Here is a 13,733-nt window from a genome sequence, read left to right as displayed (position 1 = left end):
GGGTTCGGGTTTGTGGGGCCTGGCGAGGTTATTGTTGTTTTCAGGTCTCCGGCAGTTTCCAGCCAGGCACGCCTCCGGCTTGAGAGGGCGTCGGCTCCTGCGCACCTGCAGCTCATCAACAGCAATCACCGCAGGGTTAAAGCTCAGCGCTGCCAGGAGCCAGACGCCGGATTATCCCGTGACCAACCGTGGCACCTGGCTCATGTCGGCGTTCACCTTGCTCTCGCCTGGTTGCCGTGACATGCGTTCGTCGTTAACCTCTGAATGTCCTCGTTCTCCCTCCAGCCGCCCAGCGCCCGTCCGAGCCCGCTCCTCTGCTGCCTACCGTCGAGTTCCTGACCGCCGCCTGCACCTTGGCCGCCCCTACGCTGCCTGCCTGCCGTTCACCGCTTCCGCCTCCTCGCCGGCATCTTCCCTGCCTCGCCGATCTCCTCGCCCGCGCTCCTCCCGCCAGAGCGCCTGTCTGCCTCCCGCTGCGCCGTCACCGGCCCGCCTTCTCCCGCTGCTGCAGGCTCGTCTGCCCTGTCGCGTCGCTCCTCCACCAGCCACCCATCCCCGGCTCCCGAACTCGCTGCTTCCCCTCCTATCATACCAATAAAACCTCCTCTCCTCTCCACGCTTGCTTTTGGGTCCTGTTTTCACTCCACTTGGTTCACCGAACCGCCACACCTTGCTTGTAATTGCAAACTCTGCAACAAATACAGTGAACTCTAAAACAATTGTCTGCAACAATTTAAAATCATCTAATGGTAAGCACTTTATTCTGATTAAATGCTGGGCAAACACTACAGATTAGGATAAAACACATTAGAAATAGTATTAAATAGCTGTGAATTTTCCCTCAGTCTTTGTGATGCATTTTTTAGCAAACATGTTCATTGTTGGCACACATGTTTTTCTTTTTTGAGTAGCAAAAAGACTTCACTTCTGTTTTACTTAAATCGAGCATAACAAATAATGCATCAACTGGCACAAACCTGTTCGCCTACGTCACTGTCAGATGAGTGTCCGTGATCCAGTCCATTTCTATACAGATCACCTCCGTCAAGGTGAGATCCATCTTCATTCAACTGTGAAAGTCCTCCCTTCATGTTGGTGACAGATAAAGTATCTTCACTGTGTTCATCCACTTGACATGTGGAAGGAACTTCTTTTGTGCAAATGTAAAATCTCAGCAGCTTCAGTTTGTTTTTTTCATAGAGTCTGCCAACCGTTTCATCTAAAGTAATCTGATTTCTTTTAAAGTCACATACCTCAAAAGTAAAGTCACCAACTGATCCTTTGGTTGAGCTTCCATCTGGGAAAAATAACTCTTTTCCCAATTCCAAAATCTGAGCAACAGTTGCTGTTTTTTCCATAATGGCATGCCTTGTTCCTCCACCATTGGTTGTCCTAACTTGATGGTATATTCATTGCCATAAAAATGGAGCCATCCTATTTCAATCTTCCTGCAACTCGTTTCCGCAGAAATTTTTTTTTCTCTTGCCATTCCCCTGTCGTGGTTTTGGAGCACACCTGGAGTTCCACTCAGTACACCTTTTTTCCTTGATCTTATTTTGTCCCTTAATGTCTGTATGAGAGTTTCATTATCAGCACTGGGCATTTTCTGTCGACAAAAGCAAAGGACAGCTACTCGATCACCGTAGGAAGTGATATATTTGCCCAATTGCTCGTCAGTCAAAAGGGAAATTACTGCCATGTCAACCTGCAAATATGAAATATGAGAATAAATACTTGCAATGTTTACTTACTTAATAACGTATTTTGTATATATTCACATGAGTAATGGCACACAGCAGTCATAATTAAATGTATTCAATATTAAACATCTGGAAGTGGCAGTACATTTACTATTTTTGTAACGTAGTTTTTAATTTGTGTTAAATATCTTCAATACTATAAGAGCATTAACAGTGCAGCTCGACTAGATAGAAATGCTGGCTTCACCCCTCCCCCAGTTAAGTTCACACTGTATTTTTACCTCTATGTTACTAAAAAATAGTTACTAAAATAATAGTCAATCAAATTTATGCTTTTCTTGCCACTCAAGAGGTAAACAGTTTGCACGCTAGTATTATGCAAAACAGAAAGTTAACAGTAGGGACCCATATTGCTATTATTAAGGAATTATGTTAGAGTGAATTGTATGTTGCTTGTCGCTTTTCATGCGCATAATGTCACCGTGAGGGACATCTCTTGACCGCAAGAAACGTTCCAAGCCCTCCTCCATGATTAGTGCCGCCTCCAACGTACTGTCGTCTCTTGAACAGCCGCGCATTCAAGGCAAGGGTAGGCAAACTGACCCGGAAGTACATAAACGCGCATTAAAAAAAAAAAAACATTCACTCTAAGAAAAAACTAAACAACTTTGCGTTCCCTCGCAAAGTCTGCCAGGGAACGCAAACTTTGCGAGGGAACGCAATCTTTGCAGGGAACGCAAAGTTTTTTTTTTTTCTCTTCCGTGTCCCCTAAGGGGCTCCGTACAAGTCAGTGAACGTTTTACGACGAAAGAATCCTTTTTTGTTTAGCACTCGCTTCAGATGTCTTTCACTTATTTGAAAACCGTGCTTAATATCCAGAACTGATTTTATTTCTTTGTATTTCAAGCCAATTTCAAAGTAAAATTCAATTAAACTCGCCCACGGGTGAACACACGCCATCTTTGCTGCGTTTGTTTACACGGAAGATGACCCGGAAGTACATAAACGCGCATTAAAAAAAAAAAAACATTCACTCTAAGAAAAAACTAAACAACTTTGCGTTCCCTCGCAAAGTCTGCCAGGGAACGCAAACTTTGCGAGGGAACGCAATCTTTGCAGGGAACGCAAAGTTTTTTTTTTTCTCTTCCGTGTCCCCTAAGGGGCTCCGTACAAGTCAGTGAACGTTTTACGACGAAAGAATCCTTTTTTGTTTAGCACTCGCTTCAGATGTCTTTCACTTATTTGAACACCGTGCTTAATATCCAGAACTGATTTTATTTCTTTGTATTTCAAGCCAATTTCAAAGTAAAATTCAATTAAACTCGCCCACGGGTGAACACACGCCATCTTTGCTGCGTTTGTTTACACGGAAGATGACCCGGAAGTACATAAACGCGCATTAAAAAAAAAAACATTCACTCGAAGAAAAAACTAAACAACTTTGCATTCCCGCAAACTTTGCGAGGGAACGCAAAGATTTTGCGAGGGAACGCAAAGTTTTTTTTCTCTCTTCCGTGTCCCCTAAGGGGCTCCGTAGAATCGCGAACTCATAGAAACTACGACACAACGCCACTTTACTGCAGCTTGTTGTGAAGATACAATCACATCGCTGGTACTGTGCTGTTCCTTTACTGCCCTCTGCTGTCGAAACACGCACATGTTTCAAATCAACCTGGAAAATGGATTTCCCTTCACATCAACCATCCCAAATGAACCAAACTGTGACCACATATTTCGTGGGTCACACTTTGCTGTGCTACAATAAAACGCCGCACAGGAGTGGGAAAACTTTTCTCTGGGCCTTCTCACTGAGAGGTTTGGCGGACCGCTCCTCACAAGTGACAAAGACAATCTTGGCTGGTTGATTCAGTTGTACAGTCAGAAGGCTTGTCCGGTAGTTTTGTAGAAACTTCTCTGACAGTTCCCAAATACGAACTTGAAAAACGTATTCAACTTAACTGCCGTTGAGAGAAACTGAGACGATTTGCGTTTCTCTGTCTGGTTCTTTTTATAGTTCAACTTCTCGTTCAGTTTTTCACCTTTTTACACAGCATAATGAAGGCCAGTTGAGCAAGTGGAACAAGTGATTTTATTGATGATTGTGGAAGGCAACGATTTCATAAGCACCATTTCTTCTCACACCTTTTCCATTAAGTACGATTAAAAAGACAACTGAAAAGCATAATGTTAAAAAATGTTGTTCCAGGCAAAGGCAATCATATTCATAATGTTTGATGTAAACACCAAAACAAATCATCATCACTCAGACACATTGCTTCTTCTGACACTGATCACATTGGCTTAGTGTCAATAAAAGAGGTTTGCAAAATTAAATTGACATTTTATTCAAAATCACATTTACATCTTACCACAAAGAGTCGGTTCTTTCATTTTTTTAATCTTCAAGGATCGCTGCAATTCTCACCAGCACAATCGTGTCTCTCAGCACTACGTTTAGTGAAGAATTTTTTAGCGCAAACGCTGCAACTGAATGGCTTGTCTCCACTGTGCGTTCTTGTGTGGCTTGTTAACTGTGAATTTTGAGAGAAACCCTTGCCACAAACTGAGCAGGAAAAGGGTTTTACTACAGCGTGCTTTCTTGTGTGGCTTGTTAAACTTGACTTTATAGAAAAGCTTTCACCACAAACTGAGCAGGAAAAAGGTTTTTCACCACGGTGTGTTCTTGAGTGCGCTGTTAATTGTGACTTTAGAGAGAAACTCTTGCCACAAACTGAGCAGGAAAAAGGTTTTTCACCACTGTGTGTTCTTGTGTGGATTGTTAACGTTGACTTACGGAGGAAGCTTTTGCCACAAACTGAGCAGGAAAAAGGCTTTTCTCCAGAGTGTGTTCTTCTATGTTTTGTTAAATTTGACTTTTGAGAGAAACTCTTGCCACAAACTAAGCAGGAAAAAGGCTTTTCTCCACTGTGCGTTCTTGTGTGATATGTTAAAGTTGACTTTACAGAAAAGCTTTTGCCACAAACTGAGCAGAAAAAAAGTTTTTCTCCAGAGTGTGTTCTTCTATGTTTTGTTAAATTTGACTTTTGAGAGAAACTCTTGCCACAAACTGAGCAGGAAAAAGGCTTTTCTCCACTGTGCGTTCTTGTGTGATATTTTAAAGTTGACTTTACAGAAAAGCTTTTGCCACAAACTGAGCAGGAAAAAGGTTTTTCTCCAGTGTGTGTTCTTCTATGTTTTGTTAAATTTGACTTTTGAGAGAAACTCTTGCCACAAACTGAGCAGGAAAAAGGCTTTTCTCCACTGTGAGTTCTTGTGTGTCTTGTTACCTGAGACTTCTCAGAGAAGAATTTTCCACAAACCGAGCAAGCAAAAGGTGTTTCACCAATGTGTGCTTTTGTGTGACATGTTAAAATTGACTTTCGAGAGAAACGCTTGTCACAAACTGAGAAGGAAAAAGGGTTTTCTCCAGTGTGTGTTCTTGTGTGCCTTTTTACATTTGACTGATTAACAAAACTCATGCCACAAACTAAGCAGGAAAAAGGTTTTTCACCACTGTGTGTTCTTGTGTGAATTATTAAATTAGACCTTTGAGAGAAACTCTTGCCACAAACTGAGCAGGAAAAAGGGTTTTCTCCAGTGTGTGTTCTTGTGTGCCTTTTTACATTTGACTTATGAACAAAACTCATGCCACAAACTGAGCAGGAAAAAGGTTTTTCACCACTGTGTGTTCTTGTGTGGCTTGTTAAATGTGACTTTACAGAAAAGCTTTTGCCACAAATTGAGCAGGAAAAAGGTTTTTCTCCACTATGTGTTCTTATGTGCTGTTTTAAAGAGAATTTTGAAGTTAATGATTTCCCACAGTGAGTACATACCCAACTGTCAGTGTGACATGCCCTTTCACCTTTGGCTTGCCCATCATCAGCATCATCATCATTCGTATCATTATCATCATGAGCGTCTGATAATGTGTCCTCATTATGTGCTTGTGATGGCGCCCAGTGGTCTTCGTCATCTTCTGTTGTCACGTGACGACTTGAACTGCTGCTTGTAGGCTTCGCCCCTCTGTTGTCCTTGTTTTCATCTTCAGTCTTTATAGGGACAACGTTCACTGGTGACTTGTTGATCTCTTCTTCTTCCTCCTCCTTTTTGATGTGAGTCCAGTCTGGCTTCTCTTTCACAGAACAGAGATCATATTCACTGACGTCTGCAGGACACAGAAAGACAAATTTGGTTTGGTCAAGTCAAAGCTCATGCGGCGACTTTGTCCTATTTTCTACAGTGCTAACTTGACTTGAGCCTGCTGCACACGGATTAATGCGTGCGACCCCGATTTGGACCGGACCATGGGGACATTTCACAAAATTACGTCCTACGATGTAAACCTCCCTTTCCGAGCAGCACAACTGTGATAAACGAGCATTTAAAAAGGAAGCACGTTGCGGCCGATGCCCGATTTCATTCCTGACATAGTCACAGAAGTTTCTGGAAGCGAGCTGAAGTTAGCACACACAGGCTATTGTGTGCGTCTGATGGAACACCTGTTGTGGGACCCTAACATATTGATGCAGACCACTGGGGGCCATCGCAACATAATGTCATGGATAGAATAGAAATCCTTCAAGTAAAATAAAAGTATTTCTTTTTGCATTAAGAGACAGAACTAAATGTTCCTGGACTTGTAGGTAGAAAAGGGGGTTGTGACGTTCAGCCTTTTTAAGCGCATAGTAAGCCAAAGATGCAGATGCATTCCTTGCAGCATGCGCTTGTTCACTGATGAGATCCAAGCAACCCTGGATGGATGCATTAAATGTATTTTAAATGTTTGGATGAGGTGAAACTACGCACGTGCACAAAACTGTGCAGGGCCACCCGAGGTTCATTGACTCTCACACGACCAAGCCAGTACAAAGTTCATAAATAAGACCAATATGTACTTGATTTTTAAAAAAAAAACAGAATATTTTGTGTTTTATCCACTAAAATTGATTACCCGCCATAGACGTTTTCGCCGCAGTGTGCACATTTTTTAGAGTCAGGCAGAATTCCTTCCGTAAGGAATTGCTTGAACAAGATCTGTCAGAGTTTTTGTCAAAAACGAGACAAGCCTGTACAAGTGAATCACTCAGCCAAGATTGTCTTTGTCCTGGGGGTTAAGATCGGGGATGTCGATTGTGGCTATGTAAAGCCCTTTGAGACTGTCTGTGATTAAGGGCTATACAAATAAAATTGACTTGACTTGACTTGCAAGGAGCAGTCCGCCAAAGAGAAAAGCTTTCCCGCTCCTGTGCGACGTTTTATTGAAGCACAGCAAAGCAATTTGAAGATGCAAACTCATAAAGAATGGAAAAAGATGAACACTTTGACTTTATCACACCCGTCCACACTCTTCCTGTTGTTCGAACGGTTTCAGCTTACAAGACATGTTTGGGTCACACATCTGCTAAACGGTTTCCTGTCAAACACGGTTCAAGACGTGCATCTGTTTTTGTGGCTTCCGGCTAAACTGCCAGCATAGACACAACTCTGTTACCACTGAACTCGCGTTTTCCTGTTTAAGAGGTCCATGTTTTTGTGACCTTTTATTAACCTGTAAGCATAGTTTTGAAACATGAGGTGTCAGGTTGAAATGCCCTGAGGCCTTTGGGAGAGCTTAATTAGCTGCTGACTGAAATAGCTTACTGCACCAGATAAAGGTGACTGACACCAGGGAAAAAGCAGGCATTGTTGTTCATTTTTACAGCCGTCCTGCTTCCTTCAGCTCTGTGCACCCTCTCTCTGCTAGCCCCCCAATATTAAAAGATAAAACGGCAATAACCTTGAACGCATTTCCCCAAACAACTTAATGTTGTGATGCATATTTTTAACGATAGAAAGTCGTTATTTACAAAGCAAATGAGAGTAAGACGTGTACAAACCTGCTTTGTGTGGCACAACACGAGGCTGCTTGCAAACTTCGTCAAGCAGTTGAAGATGTTGCTCGTTCTCTTCTTTTATTCCACAAAATTCCTCTTTGTACTTGGGTGTCGTTCTAGCACACATTTTCAAATGATGATTCCAACAAATAGGCACTTGATCTCTGCTTGGTGATAACTCGTGAGCTTCTCTTTGTTCGACGAGACGAATGAAAGATGGCGTCGTTTTTTTCCCTTCGAGAAAATGGTCGTCACAAAGCGGAAGAACAGGACACACCCCGCTGTGATATGATTGGCTGCTGGCTGTGTGGAGCACTGTCACCAACTCACCGACAGATGTCACCATTTGCGATGCAAAGCATTGTTATCTTCTTCTAAACATAGAGAAAAACCTAAGATGCACATGAACAAACATTTTAGTTCCCAAATATGAACTTGAGAGATGTATTGAATTTTACTTTTGTTGCTGGTTTTCTTTTCACATCTGACACCATGTTGTTGGTTGGATAGTATTCCAAATGTATTTCTCTATTTCTCTAACAGTTGACATGGTAAAGTGATACTTTATGTCAACATGTTTGCCTTTTTACAGGGTTTTTCGCCAGCGACGTGGTTGTGAATTTTAAATTAAAATACATCACTGTTTTATTCTCTAAATGTTAGTCTTAAAAAATGATTTCAGTGTTTATAACAACTAACTTAAATATTTCATCATTCGTTTCAGTATTCATTAAACTACGGTGATTCATTATTTATTTCAAGATTCATTGAACTGTTTTAGTAATAATTTAGTATTCAATGTTTAATCGTGACATTATTTACTTTTTCAATATTTGTGTCACTACTTTGTTCAATCTTAATATTATGGACAATTATTTAGCAAGTAAGGTTTTTGTTATTTATTGTGGCCACCTGCTTTTGAAGAAAGTGCCTTTCGCTTCTTGTACTCGAGGATTCTTTGCGAAGCCAAAACAACACGACCTTGACTGATAAGTAGGCTCAACGCAGAAAAAGTATCTTTTTGTTTTAAGATTACACAGTTCCTGTCAAATAAATCTTCATCTTCCTGTGTGCATCAGTATCTTCCCACGCACTTCTCCCACTGAGATCACTCTGCAGACTGACCCAAAAAACAATTTATTTTCCAGACTCATTGATCTTCCCTAACTGCTGAAAATTCCACAACAATCTGGGGTCAGACGTGGGATAGCTGACGATCCGACGGTGAAATTCAGGGACGCTGGCGGATGGCCTGCGGGGTTCAATTAAGACAACAGCAGCAACAAACTGCGTGATGTTGATCATCTCCTCCGTGGTGACTCCAGTCGCCATCAAGTTGCCAACTCCTGACATTCCAAAACCTTTGAGAGAAACTGAGACTACTTGCGTTTCTCTTTCTTGTTCTTTTTATAGTTCAACTTCTCGATCGGTTTTTCACCTTTTCACACAGCGTAATGAAGGCCAGTTGAGCAAGTGGAACAAGTCATTTTTATTGATGATTGTGGAAGATACCGATTTCATAAGAACAGTTTCTTCTCACACCTTTTCCATTAAATACGATTAAAAAGACAACTGAAAAGCATAACGTAACAAATGTTGTTCCAGGCTAGGGCTGGGCGATATGACCTAAAATCAATATCGCGATAAATTAGGCAGTTTTACCTCGATAACGATAAATGCGCGATAAATTCCCCCTGAGGACCAAAATCAAAATAAATGCAGGAAATGCATATTAACTGCTTTTTTTATTGACCAACTGGTACGCATTACTTTCAATGAAAAATAGAAGTACAAAAATCATTTGAATAAACATTCAAACTAGCTTGCTTTGCGTGACTTGAACAATGTCACAAAGAACAGGAGAAAAAGGGTACCTCTCACAAAATCTTTTTATGTAAATATATTGTGCCGAGATGCTGTAATTCCATTTGCAAAGGCCTAGATTTGTGTAAAGGTATCGTATAAACAATCTAAATAATGCCATGTGCAAAGGCGCTAGTCGCCTGTAAACAAAATGCTAAATAGAATGGGAAAAAAATGTCAATGGAATGCCAATGCCAAATAAACGCATGTGCTTCATCAGGAAAATGTGCCGTCTCGATTACCCTGGTGCGCAATCGCCACTTGCCGTCTATGTAATGCACATTCAGCCGCAAACAGGGATCCATATTGCGACAAGACCACAAGTCGGATGTGGATGCAAAATGCTTGACATGTCTCCGCTCCCGTCCCGATGTTGTCCATATCGGAAGTGCTGTTTGCGGCAAATATTTTCGTACCTCTTGTCGGCTACTTTCATGAGGCGTTTGAATCCTGTCCGCTCCATTGTAACAAGAGGAGCTCTATCTTTAGCTATGTGCTCGGCTATCGCGTCCACCTCTTAGACGTTCTCTCGTATGGTGTCGCCTCCGTTATGGGCTGTTGTCACTTGTCCAAACTTGCTCCTCACTTTGAACTTTTAGCACAAGCTCCAAGTCAAAGCATGGTTGTGTTGTGGGTGGTGAAAAAGAAAAGGTTGGACGCGCTGTTTCTGGTGCTTACGACGCACTTTGTAGTTCATGTTTTTTTGCTTAAACATCGTCTTTATGGAACCAAAACATTTCCAAACGACAGATGTCCACTTTATTTTCGGGACAAGCGCGACAGGAACAATTTCAACTAACGTTACTTCGTCCGCAGCCGTGTCAGCCGCTTCAGGATTTGAATCGCCAGCTACGAACGCGTCTTGTTTACATTCTTGTTCAGAAGGGAGGAGTCACGTGACTACACGCGCTTGAGCCGTCTTAAAGGGGCATGAGCATCGCCGCAGACAGAAAAGACTTCTTTTTCTTTTTTTTTTTTAGACACCGAATTTACCGACATGGGCAAAATGATGTCGGTCATTCTAATAAATTTCGGTAACGGTAAATTTTCGGTTTATCGCCCAGCCCTATTCCAGGCAAAGGCAATTAATTTTATTTACATCTCGATGTAAAATCACAAAAAAAAAATCATCACTCAGACACAATGGTTCTTCTGGCAGTGATCACATTGGCTTAATGTCAATAAAAAAGCTTTGCAAAATTAAATTTATCATATTTTATTCAAAATCACATTTACATCTTACCACAAAGAGTCAGTTCCTTCAGTTTTTTTTGGTCCTTTTTTTTAAGTTTCAAGGATCGCTGCTATTCTCGTAGGGCTGGGCGATAATCCGAAAATTTACTGTTCCTGAAATTTAATACAATCATTTTGCCCATGTCGGAAAATTCAGTGTTAAAAAAAAAAAAGAAAAGTCTTTTTAGTCACGTGACTCCACCCAGCTGAACTAGAAAGAAAACTGACGACGCGGTCGGTCGTTGCTGGCGATTCAAATCCAGAAGCGGCTGACACGCGAAGTAACGTTAGTTGAAGTTGTTCCAGTTGTGCTTGTCCCGAAAAGAAATTCGACATCTGTCGTTTGGAAATGTTTTGGGTTCCATAAAGACGATGTTTAAGCAAAAAAACATGAACTACAAAGTGCGTCGTAAGCACCAGAAACAGCGCGTCCAACCTTTTCTTTTTCACCACCCACAACACAACCATGCTGTTGACTTGGAGCTTGTGCTAAAAGTTCAAAGTGAGGAGCAAGTTTGGACAAGTGACAACAGCCCATAACGGAGGCGACACCATACGAGAGAATGTCTCAGAGGTGGACGCGATAGCCGAGCACATAGCTAAAGATAGAGCTCCTCTAGTTACAGTGGAGCGCACAGGATTTAAACGCCTCATGAAAGTAGCCGACGAGAGGTACGAAAATATTTGTTGCAAACCGTACTTCCCGATATGGACAACATCGGGACGGGAGCGGACACATGTCAAACATTTTGCATCCACATCCGACTTGTGGTCGGGTCGCAACATGGATCCCTGTTTGAGCCTGACCGTGCATTACATAGATGACAAGTGGCGACTGCGCACCGGAGTACTCGAGACGGCATTTTCCTAATGAAGCACACTTGTTTATTTGGCACTGGCATTGCATTGACATTTTTTTCCATTCTAATGAGCATTTTGTTTACGGGCGACTAGCTCCTTTGCACATGGCATTATTTATATTGTTTTCAACATACCTTTACATAAATCTAGGCCTTTGCAAATGGCATGACAGCATCTCGGCACAATCGATTTGCAGAAAAAGATTTTGTGAGAGTTACCCTTTTTCTCCTGTTCTTTGTGACATTGTTCAAATCATGCAAAGCAAGATATTTGGAATGTTTATACAAATGGTTTTTGTGCTATTATTTTTCATTGAAAGTAATGTGTACGAGTTGGTTAAAAAAAAAAACAGTTAATATGCATTTCCTGCATTTATTTTGATTTTGGGGGGAATTTATCGTGCATCGATCATTACCAAGGTGAAATTGCTCAATTTATCGCAATATTGATTTTAGGTCATATCGCCCAGCCCTATATTCTCACCATCACAATCGTGTCTCGCAGCATGCTGTTTAGTGGCGAATTTTTTAGCACAAACGCTGCAACTGAATGGCTTGTCTCCATTGTGTGTTCTTGTGTGGCTTTGTAAATGTGACTTTTCAGAGAAGCATTTTCCACAAACTGAGCAGGAAAAAGGTTTTTCTCCACTGTGTGTTCTTGTGTGATTTCTTAAATAAGACTTTTGAGAGAAGCATTTTCCACAAAATGAGCAGGAAAAAGGTTTTTCTCCACTGTGAGTTCTTGTGTGCCTTGTTAAAGTTGACTTATGAGAGAAGCTTCTGCCACAAACTGAGCAGGAAAAAGATTTTTCCCCACTGTGTGTTCTTGTGTGGCTTGTTAAATGAGCCTTTTGGGAGAAGCTTTTACCACAAACTAAGCAAGAAGGAGGTTCTGCAGTGTGTGTTCTTGTATGTTCTGTGAATCGGGACTTTAGAGAAAATCTTTTACCACAAACTGAGCAAGAAAAAGGTTTTTCTCCACTATGTGTTGTTGCGTGTTTTCTTAAATTAGACTTTCCAGAGAAGCTTTTGCCACAAACTGAGCAGGAAAAAGGTTTTTCTTCAGTGTGTGTTCTTGTGTGGATTGTAAACGTTGACTTATGCATGAAGCTTTTGCCACAAACCGAGCAAGAAAACTGTTTTTCACCACGGTGTGTTTTTCTGTGCCCTTTTAAAGACAGCTTTGAAGTGAATGAGTCAGTGTGACATGCCCTTTCACCTTGAGCTTGCCCATCATCATCATCATCATCATCATCATCATTGTCATGAGCATCTGATAATGTGTCCTCATTATGTGCTTGTGATGGTCCCCAGTGGTCTTCATCACCTTCTGTTGTCACGTGATGACTTGAGCTGTTGCTTGTCGGCTCCGCCCCTTTGTTGTCCTCACTCTCATCCTTGTTTACATCTTCGGTCTTTGTTGGGACAACTTTCACTGGTGACTTGTTGATCTCCTCCTCCTCTTCCTCCTTTTTGATGTGAGTCAAGTCTGGCTCCTCTTTCACAGAACGGAGATCATTTTGTCTGACGTCTGCAGGACACAAAAAGACAAACATACATTTGGTTTGGTCAAGTCAAACCTCGTGCATCGACTTTGTCTTCTTTTGTTTCTACCGTGCTACCTTGACTTGTGCCTGCCGCATTAATGTTGTGATGCATGCAATGCGTGTGACCCCGATTTGGACCAGACCATGGGGGCATTTCACAAAATTACGGCCAACGATGTAAACCTCCCTTTCCTAGCAGCACAACAGTGATAAACGAGCATTTAAAAAGGAAGCACGTTGCGGCTGAGGCCCGATTTCATTCTGGACAAAGTCACAGACGTTTCTGGAAGCAAGCTGAAGTTAGCACACACAGGCTATTGTGTGCGTCTGATGGAACACCTGTTGTGGGACCCTAACTTATTAATGGGGGCCACTGGGGGCCATCACAACATAATGTCATTGATAGAATAGAAATCCTTCAAGCAAAATATGTTTCCAAGTATTTCATTTTGCATTTATGGATAGTTTCATCGTGGGTACTTTTTGCTTTCATTATAATCTGGATCCCTAAAAGAATTAAAGGGGCCCTGGCATCATAGTCGCTATTTATTGCATGATTTACGTTTGGTTTTTTTTTGTTTGTTTTTTTTTTGCCCAAAATGACATTTAGCCTGCTAGTACGTTCCAACATTCCCCTTTTTACTTTTTCATAAAATT

The 13,733-nt window shown here is 41.6% G+C and overlaps 2 protein-coding genes and 1 pseudogene across 2 annotated transcripts in view; 1 reads left to right on the top strand and 2 right to left on the bottom strand.

Moving 5' to 3' along the window:
• LOC148341929 (uncharacterized) overlaps window positions 1-13,733 on the top strand; it is a 99,756-nt gene that overhangs the window by 66,162 nt on the left and 19,861 nt on the right. The gene's annotated exons all lie outside the window — the stretch shown is intronic.
• LOC148341932 (uncharacterized) lies at window positions 963-2,328 on the bottom strand (annotated as a pseudogene).
• On the bottom strand, window positions 3,772-7,783 carry LOC148341931 (uncharacterized). Its single transcript, XM_088288601.1, has 2 exons — window positions 7,577-7,783; window positions 3,772-5,865 (listed from the first exon to the last, which is right to left on the bottom strand). The coding sequence occupies exons 1-2, from the start codon at window positions 7,698-7,700 to the stop codon at window positions 4,103-4,105; spliced, it is 1,887 nt and encodes a 628-aa protein (XP_088144727.1). The 5' UTR covers window positions 7,701-7,783; the 3' UTR covers window positions 3,772-4,102.

This window comes from Idiotropiscis lumnitzeri, chromosome 2 (assembly GCF_059441095.1).
Source record: "Idiotropiscis lumnitzeri isolate Australia: NSW breed Sydney's pygmy pipehorse chromosome 2, RoL_Ilum_1.0, whole genome shotgun sequence".
Lineage (NCBI taxonomy): Eukaryota > Metazoa > Chordata > Actinopteri > Syngnathiformes > Syngnathidae > Idiotropiscis > Idiotropiscis lumnitzeri.
This window is presented reverse-complemented; position numbering and strand designations above follow the sequence as displayed.

Bases quoted from the DNA above. Each gene is read 5' to 3' on its own strand.
- LOC148341931 (XM_088288601.1), bottom strand. From the start codon at position 7,700: ATGTGTGCTAGAACGACACCCAAGTACAAAGAGGAATTTTGTGGAATA. The intron at 5,866-7,576 runs GTTTGTACACGT...TGTGTCCTGCAG, and splicing joins TGTTGTGCCACACAAAGCAG to ACGTCAGTGAATATGATCTC.